The sequence below is a fragment of the Phascolarctos cinereus genome, unplaced genomic scaffold (genome assembly GCF_003287225.1).
Source record: "Phascolarctos cinereus isolate Bilbo 61053 unplaced genomic scaffold, phaCin_HiC Scaffold_4;HRSCAF=312, whole genome shotgun sequence".
NCBI lineage: Eukaryota > Metazoa > Chordata > Mammalia > Diprotodontia > Phascolarctidae > Phascolarctos > Phascolarctos cinereus.
In genome coordinates, this window is record NW_027555847.1 from 663,170,267 (window position 1) to 663,184,786 (window position 14,520).

The 14,520-nt window shown below is 43.1% G+C and overlaps 1 protein-coding gene across 1 annotated transcript in view; it reads right to left on the reverse strand.

The window, feature by feature from the left end:
- CATSPERD (catsper channel auxiliary subunit delta) overlaps window positions 1–14,520 on the reverse strand; it is a 76,278-nt gene that overhangs the window by 10,707 nt on the left and 51,051 nt on the right. Inside the window, exons 11-14 of the mRNA XM_078151816.1 lie at window positions 13,027–13,085; window positions 8,759–8,837; window positions 7,307–7,359; window positions 4,550–4,624 (exon numbers count right to left, since the gene is read on the reverse strand). Of these exons, the coding sequence (XP_078007942.1) occupies window positions 4,550–4,624; window positions 7,307–7,359; window positions 8,759–8,837; window positions 13,027–13,085 (266 nt within the window). The remainder of the gene's footprint in view (window positions 1–4,549; window positions 4,625–7,306; window positions 7,360–8,758; window positions 8,838–13,026; window positions 13,086–14,520) is intronic.

The following is a 14,520-nucleotide window of genomic DNA, read 5'->3' on the forward strand; positions in this document are numbered from 1 at the left end:
AGAGCTTGACTTCTCAATGGGTGGGGAAGGGGGTAGAGGGAAGGTGACTATTTGGATCTCAAAATAAAAAAATGTTAAAAATAAATAAGGTGAGTATATATATATATATCATACATATATATTATATATGTATATTTGGAGTAGAGCTATCTAAATATATAAATATACAGATGGGATTCACAGATCATGTCATCTTCTTCACACATAGCTTCTTTGAGGCACAGGGCTGCCTGTCAGGACACTAGCCAAGAGGGTGTTACATACGATTGTTCTGTGTAAAGAACTGTTCAAATCCAGGGAGGTTCATTGGCTATATACACATAAGAAAGGTAAGAGTTGGAACATGGGAGAGTGTGTGATGTCTAACAGTGGCTCTGCCTAACCTTTTTATTTTTTTAAATTCTTCCTTCCTCCTTCCCCCTTCCCTTCACTTTGTACCAGAGATTAAAGACTTGATGAATATAGATGAACAAGATGAGTACAGAGGAGCATGAGAAGACTTGAACTGCTGCCAGGTGAAGTCAGCAGAACCAGGAAAACAACTTTCACAATGACTGCAGTGGAAATGGCAACGACAATAACAGAAATGCTGGGCAATGATGATGACCATGCAATACGAGGATGCTACTCTCTTCCTTCTTTACACAGGTGAGGGACCGTAGGGGGTGGAACACTGCATATGGTGTTGGACTTGTTCCTTTGGTGAGTTTTTCTGAACTAGTAATAGTTATGTGGAAAGGATGGATAAGGCAAGGGTGCAGGGGCAGAGGGTACAAAGAAAGGCAGAAGACAAAGCCTGCTCTCCAAAGCCAGGAAAGATATGCCACAGAAGACCCTGGAAGAGTTCAGCTTGGTTCCTAGTTGACTGTGGTGGTCTATTAAAAACTTCTTAATAATAACCACCCAAAAAACTACCCTCTGAGATACTCGTCAGGTAAGGCTTTTAAAAATAAACTCATGAAGCCCTGGATCCTGCAAGATTGCATGGAGACCCTCCAACACCTCTGGAACAAAGTCTTCATTTACAGTTGGAGGATTGGAGGGTGAGTCTTAGTGGCAAGAAAATTCTGAAGGAGAACCAGGGAGAGGTAAAGCACGGGTTGAAGGGTCATATAGAATCCAACACACAAAATGCTTCCTCTCCTTCTTCCCAAGAGGTGTGGTTCTAGGCAGAGTTTTGTCTCTTGATGTTGTCCCTGGGATGTACTGAAGAGGTATGATGAGGCAACTGGACATCTTCTGCTGTACCTCTTGGGCATGCCCATATAGCCCACAATCCTAGGCAGGACCCTGCCAATGGAAAGTTTCCTGAAATATGAGGTTCTTGTGCTCCAAGAGCTCACAGTCTAGGTGAGAAATAATAAAACATTAGAAAAGGATCTATATAGAGGTTTGCCTAGGGTTTTACACACATCATTTCCTTTTTTGGCAGGTGAAAAATGAAATGACTAAGGAAACAAAGGTTTGATGTTCTGAACATATCAATTTATTTATTTATTGCTTTTTGGTGAGGCAATTGGGGTTAAGTGACCTGCCCAGGGTCACACAGCTAGTAAGTATCAAGTGTCTGAAGCTGGATTTGAACTTAGGTCCTCCAGTTCCCATAATTAAGTACTTGTTGTCCTAATCCTCTCGATTCCCTCACTTTAATCCTCATAACAGCTCTGTGACGTAGATAATGAAATTGTAAGTATTCCCATTTTACAGATGGGGAAGTTGAGGTTAGAAGACACTAGATGATTTACCCAAGGGCACAGAGCTGGTCACTGGTAGACCTAGGACCAGAGCCCCAGTTTCCTGACTTCTTCACACTATGCCACCCTTGCCTTCCCTTTTCTCCTGGGGAAACAAGAAATAAACACATCAAGAAAGTCAGAACAACTGTAAGAACAACAATGTAAGAATCCAATATCAATGAAGAATACGAATCAATGCAGTCCCCAGTTAACTCCCTAATGAACACCTCTGCTGAAGTCCCACCTTCGGTAATTCCCCTTTCCCAGTCCTCTTTCATCCTATTGCCTTCCCTCTGAGATAATCTCCAACTTCTCCTAGAGGCTGTATCTTGTCTGTACATAGTTGCTTCCGTGTTGTTTCCAGCATTAGACTATGAGATGCTTGAGAGCACAGACTCTTTTCTCTGTATCTCTGGTGCGTAGCACCGTGGCACGCATATAAGTGCTTCACTCAATAAATGCTGGCTTGATTATAGTAGAGAGCATTTAGGGGTTGTCAGGGAGATGGGAAGCCCCAAGCTATTAAATTCTGAATTCATCATTGAAAGAAAGGAGATTGTTAACCTACTCTTAGCAATGCTTCTTATTCCTGGCATCTTTGTTATTGAAGTTTTTGTTAGACCAATTTTGTTTCAGGCTTAATCTGTGTTGAACATCCGCAATACTTGATTAAAGTTGTGTGCGTCTCGGCTGAGATCCTTTTTAAGGATGACTGCTCAAACCACCAATAATCACATAGCAGTATAGTATAGAATTTTTAAAGTTTCAAGAATAAGAAAAAAATGCTAAACTGGAACACAAAAGGTGATAGTCAAGTTAGCAAAAGCTTTGGCACATGGTTATATGCTTAATCTTAAATCTATAGGCTCAAGCTTCTCTGAATTCCCATTTAAAACCAAGCTGAAGGAAAACTGAAGCTGTATGATAATTATTAACTTATACCATAATCATATTGAAATTTTTTTTTTTGGGCTAGGCAATGGGGTTAAGTGACTTGCCCAAGGTCACACAGCTAGTAAGCGTTATGTGTCTGAAGTCGGATTTGAACTGAGGTCCTCCTGAATCCAGGGCCAGTGCTCTGTCCACCACGCCACCTAGCTGCCCCAATCGTATTTACTTTTGATGATTTCATGGGCATTTTAGTCCTTTTTGCCTTTGAACTTTTAAGTATTCCTTTTATATGATAACTTATGTACTTCACTTTACACAGAGGGCATGTGCTTAAAATTGTATATACATTGATTTCTTTTTCAAATAAGAATATTTTGAGTGGAAAAAAAAAAGGAAGGAAAGAAAAAAAGAAAGCGGGTTGCCAGGAGAACATTGTACACAGTAACAGCCACCTTGCGTGATGACTACCTTTGATAGACTTAGCTCTTCTCAGCAATGCAAGGATCCCAAGACAACTCCAAAAGACTCATGATGGAAGATGCTATCCACATCCAGAGAAAGAACTATGGAGTCTGAATGCAGATTGAAGCATAGTATTTGCTCTCCTTTTCTTTTGTTGTTTTGTTTTGTTTCTTCTTTCTTGTGGTTCTTCCTATTGGTTCTAATTCTTCTTTACAAAATGATTAATGTGAAAATATGTTTAACAGGAATGTATATGTAGAGCCTATATCAGATTGCACACAGTCTTGAGGAAGGGGAGAAAATTTAAAACTCAAAAGCTTATGGAAGTGATTGTTGAAAACTAAAAATAAATATATTAATTTTTAAAAAAGAAAGAAAGAAAGAAAGAAAGGGAGTTGGACTGTGCCCTCTGAAAGCTTCATGGGAGTGGGAATTGAGCTGGGCCTAGAAGGTCAAATAAGAGTTTGAGAAGTTGAGGGGATAGGGAACAATGTGAGAAAAATATAGAGGCAGGAAAGCAGGAATCCTTTGGAAAGTACAGATAGCAGATTAGTGTGTTTGGAACATAGGAGTCACGCTGGAGGAGCCTGGAAGATTAGGCTGTGGGCTGGGACTGGCTTTTAGAGGGCCATGAATGACAGGCTTTGGACTTTGTCTGGAAGACAGTAGAGAACCATATATGACTTTAGAACAAGAGGATGGCATGACAAAAGCTATGTTTCAGAGAGATTAATCTGGGAGCTATGAAAGGGTGGGTAGAGCCTGGGAGAGCCCTTAGGAGTTTATTATAATGGAAACACAAACTATTAAACCACACCCCCATCCTCTAAAATTTTGGAGTAGGAAACTAAGGCTTGGAGAGGTTAAAATGACTTATCCAAATTAGTAACAACACCAGTTGGCCTTTATTAAACACCTACTATGTGCCTGGTACTATGCAAAGTGCCTTGAACATATTATCTCACTTGATTCTCACACAAACCTTGAGAGTTTGGTGCTATTGTTATCCCCATTTTGCAGATAAGGAACCTGAGGCAGACAGAGGTGAAGGGACTTAGCCAGGGTCTTGAGGAAGGATTTTAACTCAGGTCTCCCTGACTCCAGGTTCAGCACCCAATAGCAAGAAACCAGGCTCTCTGAGTCACGGTTCCTCTATATTCTAATACCCTGATAGTCAAGGCATTCCTGACAGTAGCCCACTAAGCAATATCCTTCTTTGTCAGAATTCTAGCCTATGAGACAGGGGCTCCTTAAACAGGGTTTCTCTCTGTGCCTTGTACACAGTAGGCATTTAATAAATGCTAGGCGATTTAGAAGTAAACACTGTCTCAGGAAGGAGCCGTAGGCCTCTGATAAAGTTAGATCCTGGAGTCCTGGGCATCTGGGGACAATTTCTGACATTTGAATAAAGGCAAACAATAGAAAGCAAGTATAATCAATCTAAATGGTCTCCTACTTACTTTTCAATGATGTAGGTATAATTGTTCTCCAGTTCTATGGGTTCCAGGAACTTTTTCATACATGCAGTTAGATCCCTGTGGAGATTGAAGTGTCAGAATCACACCATCTCGAAGGGGATTAGTTTAACCTTTGTGTATATAGAGATCCCTTCCAAAATAATCTAAATAAGTGCTTATCCAGCCTTGGCTGGAAGACCTCTGCTGCTGAGGAGCTCACTACTTGCCCAAAGTGGAAGCTGTACTTTGGGATAGCTCCAATTGCAGGAACGTTGCAGTTTCTCTGCATGGTTCCTAGTTCTGCCCCCTGGGGCTGACCCAGCTTCCTTCCACACAGCCACCTTTCAAACGCTTGAAGATACAGCTATCATGTGCCCTTTGAATTTCCTCCCCAAGCTGAGCATCCTTAGTCTCTTTGGTTGGCGTGATGTCTCTTCCCCTCACTACTCTGGCCATCCTCTGGAGGCTCCAGCTTGTTGATGGCCTTCCTAAAATGTCCGAGAGCTTCTTACCACATAGATATAATAAAGGTAGGAATTTGGAACAAAAGATTGAGGTCTCAAAAGATGCCCTCCTGTGTGGCTCTGCTGCTGCTGCTGGGTCATTTCAATTGTGTCTGACTCCTCATGACCCTATTTGGGTTTTTTTTTGGGCAAAGATACTGGAGGGGTTTACCATTCCCTTCTCCAGCTCATTTCATAGATGAGGAAACTGAGCCAAGCAGGGTTAAGTGACTTGCCCAGGGTCACAGAGCTAGTAATCGTCTGAGGTCAGATTTGAACTCAGAAAGAGGAGTCTTCCTGACTCCAAGTGTGGTGCTCTATCCACTGCAGCGCCACCCAGCTGCCTGTAAAGCTCTACCTAGCCTCTTCTGTTCCTTGCTCTCTTCCTTCCCTTTCATGGGAGAGCCAAAGGATCTTGACATGGAGAGAGTGATTAAAAAAAAAAAAGTCACAAATCCTGAAACCCAGATAGTCAATGACAGTTTGTTGAAGACAAGATATATGAAAATTGAGTGTTGTGAAAGTCACTCCCATAGGAAGCATATCTCAGCGAGGTCCTTGACTCTAGGGCCAAGGATCTTTCTTCTGTTTCTCTCACCATGATTCTTTAAAACTTTGAATAAACATTTAAAAATAAAGTTTTAAAGAATACACAGAATTCAACAAGAATGAATCTGAGGCAGAAAAAAAAGTACAAAAAGCGTTGTGGATAGGGTGCCAGACTTGGAGTCAGGAAGACAAGAGTTCAAATCATGCCTCAGACACTTATTAGTTGGGTGAGCCCCTGCAAGTTACTTAATCTCTGGGCATCAGTTTCCTCAGTTGTAAAATGAGGAGATTGGAGTAGATGGCCCTCCCACTTCTAAATATATATTTCCATGACCTTGAAAACTTCTTCTGGCTGTTGTACATGGTTGTGGACCTAAACTCCCAAAAAGAGCTGAAATAACTCAAAGTTAATGACTAAGAGTTCAGTCTTCCCCTAACAATAACCTGTGGGGAAACTTCCCCATAGCAGCTGCAATCCCATAGAAGACCAGTAGATGACAGCAAAGAGCTATAGAAGCCCTGAAGAATCTGGCCCAGGAGAGAGAGAGAGCTAAGGATGAGCCTTCTGAAAGGCTTGCTGAGCAGAAAGGTCACCAGAGCTAGAGGAGGTCGCCAGACAATTCACCAGCAGACACGCAGTGATACCAATGACTGGGTAGCTAGCTGCAAGCCACAACATGGGAGGCAGTGAGGTGGTTCCCCAGGGACACTGTCCTGCCATTTCTCCTCTGGACAGGGCTATTATATCAGAGGAATGCTGTCAACATGGGTCGCCTAAATTTTAGTAACGTATATGAAAAAATCTCACGCCAATAGTGTGATAAGGCAACCAAAAACCGAATGTGATCTTGGGCTGTGTTGAGAAGCAAGGCAACCAGAGCAATGGAGCTGATGTGATGATGCTGCCCTTGCTGGAGAACAGCCGGAGTACTGTGCTCAAGTCCAGGTGAGAAACACTGATAAGCTGGTGAGACGTGAGAAATGGACAGTGGTCAGAGGAAGGCAAGTGGGGGTGTGAAAGGACTTGACGTCCTGACCCAAACTGGAGGTGAAGGAACTCAGGATGTTTAGCCCAAAGAAAAGAAGATTTAGGAGGGATGTGCACTGAGCTCAGTTGATGTGTATTGAGCTTGCAATGCACTAACCACCTCCCTTAAGACAAACTGATAACAGCAACAATAATACATTTATATAGCAATTTTAAGGTTTGCAATGCACACCACAAACATAATCTCATTTTATCTTCACAACTATCTGGGAACAGAGATGCTAATGTGAAAGCTGCTCTTGTCAAAGGAGAAAGGAATTAGATTTGTCCTGTTTGAGTGATGGGTGAAAAGAGCAAAGAAGTAAATTTAGGGCTGAGATCAGGGACCGTTTTCTCAGGATGAGACTATCCCAAACTAGAAGGAGTTTCTTTGGAAGAGGATAATCAACTTTCAACAATCAACAATCAACTTTCTTGGGGGTCTTTGAGCAAAGGCTGGAGGATCTTTGGTGGGGAATGTTTTAGAGGGGACTTTTGTTCTGACCTGATTCAATCAATTAACAAGTATTTGTTAAGCATCTGGTAGGTACTGGGTTAGCTTCCGAGGGATACAGAGCCAAAAATGTCTTTGCAGTTCCTTTCAATGATTAGATTCTACTCCTCTGTGATTAATTAGTTAATGAAGGAATAATCAGATAATAATAGTAAATACAAACCTACCTTCGGACTATGATCTTTTTTTTCCAGTTACAACCAATGGAAATGAGGCCTGACTATAGACAAAGAAAGACAAAGTTACTAGCACACCCCTGGATGGAACTATCCCCAGCTGCCCCTTTTGGACAATGGCAAAGATCAAAGACAACCCAATTCTGTCTTCCCTTGCCTAAAGCAACGGTTCTGAAATGGTTCCACTGAGCTTATAGGGTTCTGAAAGGTAGTTCTGTATGTTCCCTGACAAAGAGGATCACCATGGTTTTAGTTGATGATTACTCATCAGGCCCCACCCTATTATTGTATTATTGATAATGATGGTTATACTTGGAGACAGGGTAATACAAGTAGATAGAAAGCCAGCCTTGGAATTGGGAAGAATTGATTCCAGATCTCACTTCAGATACAAATTTGCTTTGGGACCATGGCCAAGGAATTCAGCTTGAAGATTTTTCTTTTCTTTTGTTTTTTGGGTTTTTTTGGTTTTTGGCTAGGCAATGGGGTTAAGTGACTTGCCCAGGGTCACACAGCTAGTGTTATGTGTCTGAATCCAGATTTGAACTCAGGTCCTCCAGAATCCAGGGCCAGTGCTCTATCCACTGCGCCACCTAGCTGCCCACAGCTTTAAGATTTTTAAGTTGAATCTGGCTACAATGATGAAATCCTTGGTCCCTAATCATAGTAAATGATTATGGGGCTGATGATAATAAAAATGATAAAGATGAATACTTCCTCACCAAAAAAGAGGAAAAGGACTGATATTCTCAGAAGACATGATATACAGGTACAAAACTTACAGAAATATTTTTGGAACCAGACCTCACTTCACAAAACAACTGTAAAGTCTTCACGAAACAACAGGTAAAGGCCTCCTAATTTGTCAAATGTAGTTGAAAGTAGTCTATCCTATGATTCCAGAGGACCCACAATAAAACATACTACCCACTTGCTGAGACAGAGAGGTGATGAACCTGATCAGAGCTCAGATTGAGACTTTTTTTTAAAACATGGCCAATATTAGAATTAGTTTTGCTTGACTATTCATATTTGTTACAAAGATCTCTCCCCCCACCCCCAACCCCTCCAGCAACAGATGAACTAGCCATGATCAATATCAGTAGAGAATGCTAGACCGATATCTCTGACTGCCCAAACTCAGCAAAGCCCTGCTTCCTACTATGGAACTTTGCTGATTCACTGGTTTTCTTTTTTTCTTTCTTTTTGGAGGTAATCGGGATTAAGTGACTTGCGCTGGGTCACAGAGCTAGTAAGTGTCTGAGGCCAGATTTGAACTCAGGTCCTCCTGACTCCAGGGCTGGTCTGTATCTACGGTGTCATATAGCTGCTCCAATTCATTGGTTTTCCAAAGAAAAATGTCCATTTGTCTTGGTGTTCTGATTTTAATCCTTAATGCAAATGAGGGAAGCAGAAAGAAGGCAATGAATGTTTCATACATACCGGAGGTTGTAAGTCAATACAGGACATTCCTCTCTCAATTAAATCCAGAGTGATGGTGGATAAACTGGGAATCTTTATGCTACAGTGGAAAAGAAAGCTTTAGCTTCGTTGCCTTTGCTGTACCACATTTTAGAAAGGACATTGACAAACTAGTACATTCCAAAGAGCATGTGTGCAAGTATCTGTGTGTGTATGTGTGTGTTTGTGTGTGTGTGTGTGTTGGGGGAGGGGGACTAGGATGGTAAGGGAAATTATATTGTGCATTTTCTATGACAATTTAGCATCTGAGAGCACCCTTGTGTTTTCTAGCCCAGAGATGAGAGGTGACTTGTCCAGAGTCACACAGCTCATTGAAGGCAGGAACTAGATTATGCCCCAGATTTTTTATCTTCTGTTAACACCATGTAAAAGGGGACCATGGAAACATGGCCCCTTTCCCCCAAGACAGTTTTAGCCTCTGTAAGTTTTATGCCCCCTCAAATACTGAGGCACAGCCTGACTTCTCTTCTTATTCCCCCCACCTTTCTCATTTATTTTGAAAAAGAAAGAAACCACAAGACCACCTGTTGGAGCTGATGGAGTGGAGGTTACTGCTTGGCTATGGCTTAGTTGGCAGCATTTCTGGAGTCCTATTTCGCTTTCCTGCACTCTGACTTTGTGTGAAAATTATACTCACAGAACCATAGTATCTCGGAGGTGAAGGAATACCCTGTGTTTTAGCCAAACAGGCCTGTTTGCTTTTCCCCAAGCAACATACCATCTTCTGTCTCTACTTTTGCACAGGCTGTCCCCTCTCATCCCCGCCCCACCATGCTTTGAGGTTAGCAAAGTGGGTCTTAGCAAAAATTTAGAAGCAGTTCAAATAAATTCACCAGGCATTTAGCACAGTACATCCCATTTCAAGGCTTATCTCAAGTATCTCTTCTTCCAGGAAGCCTTTTCTGAATATCCTGTTAGTACTCTGTCCTTAAGTTACTTTACACGTATTTATAAGATCAGAAGATCATATGTTTGGAGTTGGAAGAGACATAAGATGTTTTTTTAGTCCACTCATGCTATTTTTCAGATGAGGAAATTGAGTCAAATTCCATTCTTGGTCACAATCTTCCTAGGTGCTCATTTCCTAAATATGCCTTTCGTTTCTGAACCTGTTGCTTTCCAAGGGAAGTAGTGTTGAAAACATTACCTGAGCACCAAGGCCTTCATTTTTCTGTGTAAGACTAGCATCTTTGGCCATGTTTTCTCAGTTCCTTCTGGCACTATCGGTACCCACCAGGATCACCAGAAGTGGGGTAGATGAGTGGGAGGGGTTAGTCATCCTGCCTGACAAGTCTTGGGATGCTTTCTGTCATGTCTTGGCTACATTCTCAGGGAAGTCAACTGGACCAATTGTGGCCTCCGTCCCTTCAGCAGAGGGTCACCAAACACTGCTCTCACCTCCTCTTCTTCTGCTTCACCTTCTCCTGGATGACATCTTGACTGGCTGCAGCTCTGGATTTGTATTATCATCCCTTAGAGCCCAAACAACTGTTCCATCTTGGGAGTTTGTTTCTCTCCTCTTCATTTTTGCTTCCTGGCTCTAATTCTTCAGTCTTCCTTTTCCCCTCAGTGTGACATTTTCATCCCGTCCACCTTGCTGATACAAGTCAGGATTCCTCTCTGCCTCAGATTCACATAAAAGCTCCCTTTCCATTTTTTTTAAGGAACACTTCTTTCCAGATTGTCTAGAAAATGGAAACACGTTCCTCCAGTCCCTCTACTCTAAAAGACTATGGCTATGAAGTGAGGAGAGACCTCAGCGGTCATCTGGTCTAACCCTTTCATTCGACAGAAGGGTAATCAGAGTGTCACCATCAACTTGATCAGATGTCCCTAATCTGCCAACTGTGTGTACATCAGTACCCTGGATTCACTGCAGCTGCATGACATGTCTCCAACCTCATGGTGGTCAACAAATCAACTAATATGTGCCAGCTACTGTGTGAAGCACTGGGAATGCAAATACAAGCAAAAAGAATGCCATTCCTTGGCCTCAAGGAACTTACATTCTAATTGAGGAAAACAACATGTATGAGGAAGCTGAAAAGTGGGAGGCGGGTTGACAGAAGAAGAAGAGAGAAGGCAGTGAGTAGAGAAAGACATCCCGGAGAGTCAAGAGAGGAGCTTAAAAAGGAATGAAGGAGGGAATATAACTGGCCAGGGCACTTTCCTTTTAAGATGGAGCTTCTGAGAGGAACTGATCAATCAGAGGAAGAAGCTGCAGGGGCAGAGTGAAATGGTCACAGGAGTGGAATGACAGTTCAGTCTGAGAAGGCTTCTGGGGATGGTGGAGGCAGAAGTCCAGTAAGTAAGAAGAGGAACCCAGAGAAGAAAAAAGGAGCAATATGACCAGCATGAGCACTTTCCTTAAAAATGGAGGAACTGACCAATCAGAGGAAGGGGCCTCAGAGGCAGAGTGATCTTCCAGGGAGAGAAGGCCATAAAAGTGGAGAAAACAATTCAGAGAGTAAGGAGTGGAGCCCAGAGAGGAATGAAGGAATCACTCCTGATCTCTCTTGTCTGCCCTGCCAACATCAGTGCTGAGCATCTCCATTAACTGGTGCCCATAAGGGTGCATGATCCCCAGGAGAGGCTGCAGGGGAACGTGTGGTCTCTGCTCCCTGGAACACGTGGGCCCAAAGAGGGGCTTCCAGTATAAGAAGCAGCAAGAATATTCGGGAGGGGCACTGGCTCAAAGATCTTGGCAAGTCAAAGAGTTCCATAAGTCTCAATTTCTTCATTGAATATTTTAGGACAAAGGATGTGAAAGTTTTACTGTGGTTGGCCATGGTTTCACTATACCTGTCCTGCCATGTCTAGGTCTAGGCACTACCTTTTAAAGCCACAGAGCACCTGGGATAGTGACTGCAGTTCCTCCCACACAGCACACCTCATGCCATCTCCATGTCTCTGCACAGGCTATCCCTCGTGGTGGAAATGCTCTAGCCTCTCACCTCCAGTTCTGGACATCCATGGTTTTCTTCAAGGCTCAGCTCAAGTTCAGCCTTTGGCAGGCATCCTTTCCTAGTCGCCCAGCTGCCAGTGCCTTGCTCCCAGGCTGCTTTCACATTCTCTGGAAATATGTTTCAGGTATCTAGATATTGACATGTTTCATCCTTGTTAGAATACATTGGCCTTAAGGGCAAGCACTGGGTTCCTCTCCCCTTCTCCACTTATTTGTACTGCCAGTACTTAGCACACAGTAAAAGCTTGTAATAAATGCTTATAGACTAACTGACTGGATTTAAGGAGTCAAGTTGAAAAAACTGGAAATGTTTAGCCTGGAGAGAATTTGAATATGTGGGCTGAATGACAGTGAAGAATTAAGGATGACACCAAGTTTCTAGGCCTGGGTGGCTGGAACCCAGGTGGAACCCTATAATAGGGAAGTATACATAGGGAATAGCTGAACAAGTTATGGAATATTTATGTGGTAGAAGGCTATTGTGCTTTAAGAAATGAGGGAGGGGGGGGTTTCAGAGAAACCCAGGAAGACTCGTATGAACTGATAAGGCAAAGTGAAGTGAACAGAGTGAAGAAGAGCAGTAACAATAGGATCGTTACAGACTTCAGCTTGTTTTGCTTGGCTCCAAAGGTCTCTAGGAGCAATGGGTAGGAATTTCCAAGAAGCAAATTTTGGCTTGACGCTGCTCCCCATAGTGGGAAGGGGTGGCTCCAGAGGGAGTAGGTTCCCCCTCCTTAGAGTGGGATGCTGTGCTAGGCAGCAGACTTGTCGGTCCCTCTTACTCAAAGTAAACAAGCCTCATTCATGGCCCTATTTCCCAGTTTGCTGTGGGGATTCTGAAAGGAGTCCATCATTGATTCCAGTAATGTAATGGCCCACAGTAAGAGGCCAGTCCCTAAGGAGAGAGCCTGTAATTACATGTTGTTATGTAAGTCATAAACGACAATGTGCCATTTGTCCTGTTTCAGATATTGTCAGAAGAGGAACTCAAGTCTTCACTCACAACCATCTTGGGCGTAGCTTAGTTAAGTGGCTAGAGCTCTACTTGGTGTCAGGAACTTAGGTCCAAGCCCCTCCTCCGCCAAACACCGGCTGCACGACCACGGGTAGACACTGAGCTTTTCAGTGTTTCAGGCAGCTCTCTTAGACTCTAAGTTGCCAAGCAGGGGCTCCTCTGCTTCCTCCCTCACTGCTCCCTTCACCAATGGCATCACAAGCCTGATCCCAAATCTACAAATACAAAAGGGCTAAAGAAAGGCCATACTCGGAAATGAAGCTCTCATGAGCTCTGCCTGAGGTATGCTGCTGCATCAGGGTGATGTTCTGTGAAAGAGAGACAGAGAGAGAAAAAGAGAGAGAACTCTGATTAGAAAGTGTTACAGACCCTTTATATATTGTACAGTATAGAGTTACAGACAAGCAATAAATCACTAAACGTTTATTAAGTGCCCACTGTGTGTGGAGTCTGAAATGACTGAAAATGACTGAACCACAACGAATGTGCCAGGCACTGTGCTAAGCAGTGGGGATACAAAAAGACGCAAAAGCTAATCTTTGCCCTCAAGGAGCTTGTAATCAAATGGGGGAGACAACATGCAAACTAACATATACACAGCAAGCTACATACAGGATAAATAGGCAGTAATTAATAAATAGAAGGCAAGCACTGGGATTAAGAGGGGTTGGGGGAGTCTTCCTGTAGAAGGTGGGATTTTAGTTGTGATTTAAAGGAAACCAGGGAGGAGAGTAGAGGAGGGAGATCACTCCAGGGATGGGATACAGCCAGGGAAAATGTCAAGAGATAGAGTGCGCTGTTTGTGGAATAGCCAGGAGCCCAGTGTCACTGGATCAAAGAATATGTATATGTACGTGGTGCAGAAAGGTAGTAGCTGTGACTGTCCAACAGGGCATTTTGTATTTGATCCTGGAGGCAATAGGGAGCCACTGGAGTTTATTGAGTGGGGCAGGGGTCACATGATTGGCCCTGCAGTTTAGGAAAACTACTTTAGTGGCTGAATGAGGATGGAGAGGCTTGAGCAGGCATACCCACTGTTGCAATAGTCCAGGTGTGAAGTGTTGAGAGCCCGCACTTGAGAGCTGACACTGTCAGAGGGGAGAAGGAGAATATATGAGAGATGTTGCACAGGTAAAAATTGACAGGACTTGGCACCACCTTGGATGTGGGGGTTGGGGTGGTGAAAGATAGTGGGGAATCCAGGACGGTTCCTAAATTGAGGGACTGGGAGGATGGTGTTGCCCTCTATCGTAATAGGGAAGGAAGGAGTGGAGAAGGGGTAGGAGGAAAGATAATGAGTTCTGTTTTGGACATAGAAAGTTTAAGATGTTTACAGGACAGAGTTGTATAGTATGTAGTTGCAGACATAGAGTTACAGTACTACACTAATAGTATACAGTTACAGACATGGAGTTATCTAGCATATAGTACAGGGTTACATACACTTCATATAAAATGTTACATGCCCATAAGCTGGCCATTGACAGGTTCAGCTAAGACCTCTCTGTCGAGGTGCTCTGATAAGAACTCTCATCAGAGTCAACAATTTAAGAAACCTTTCTTAAATGTCACCATCCACTGTGCTATGAGAGAGGTTGTGGGGATACATACATTCTGCTGGAGGGAGTACCACAAACACCTACATAAGTCAATACACTCTCATACACAATGTTGTCAAGAGGGACAGAACTCTAATAATTGGGAGTGGTCAGGGAAGGCTTCATGCTGGAGATGGGGCACATG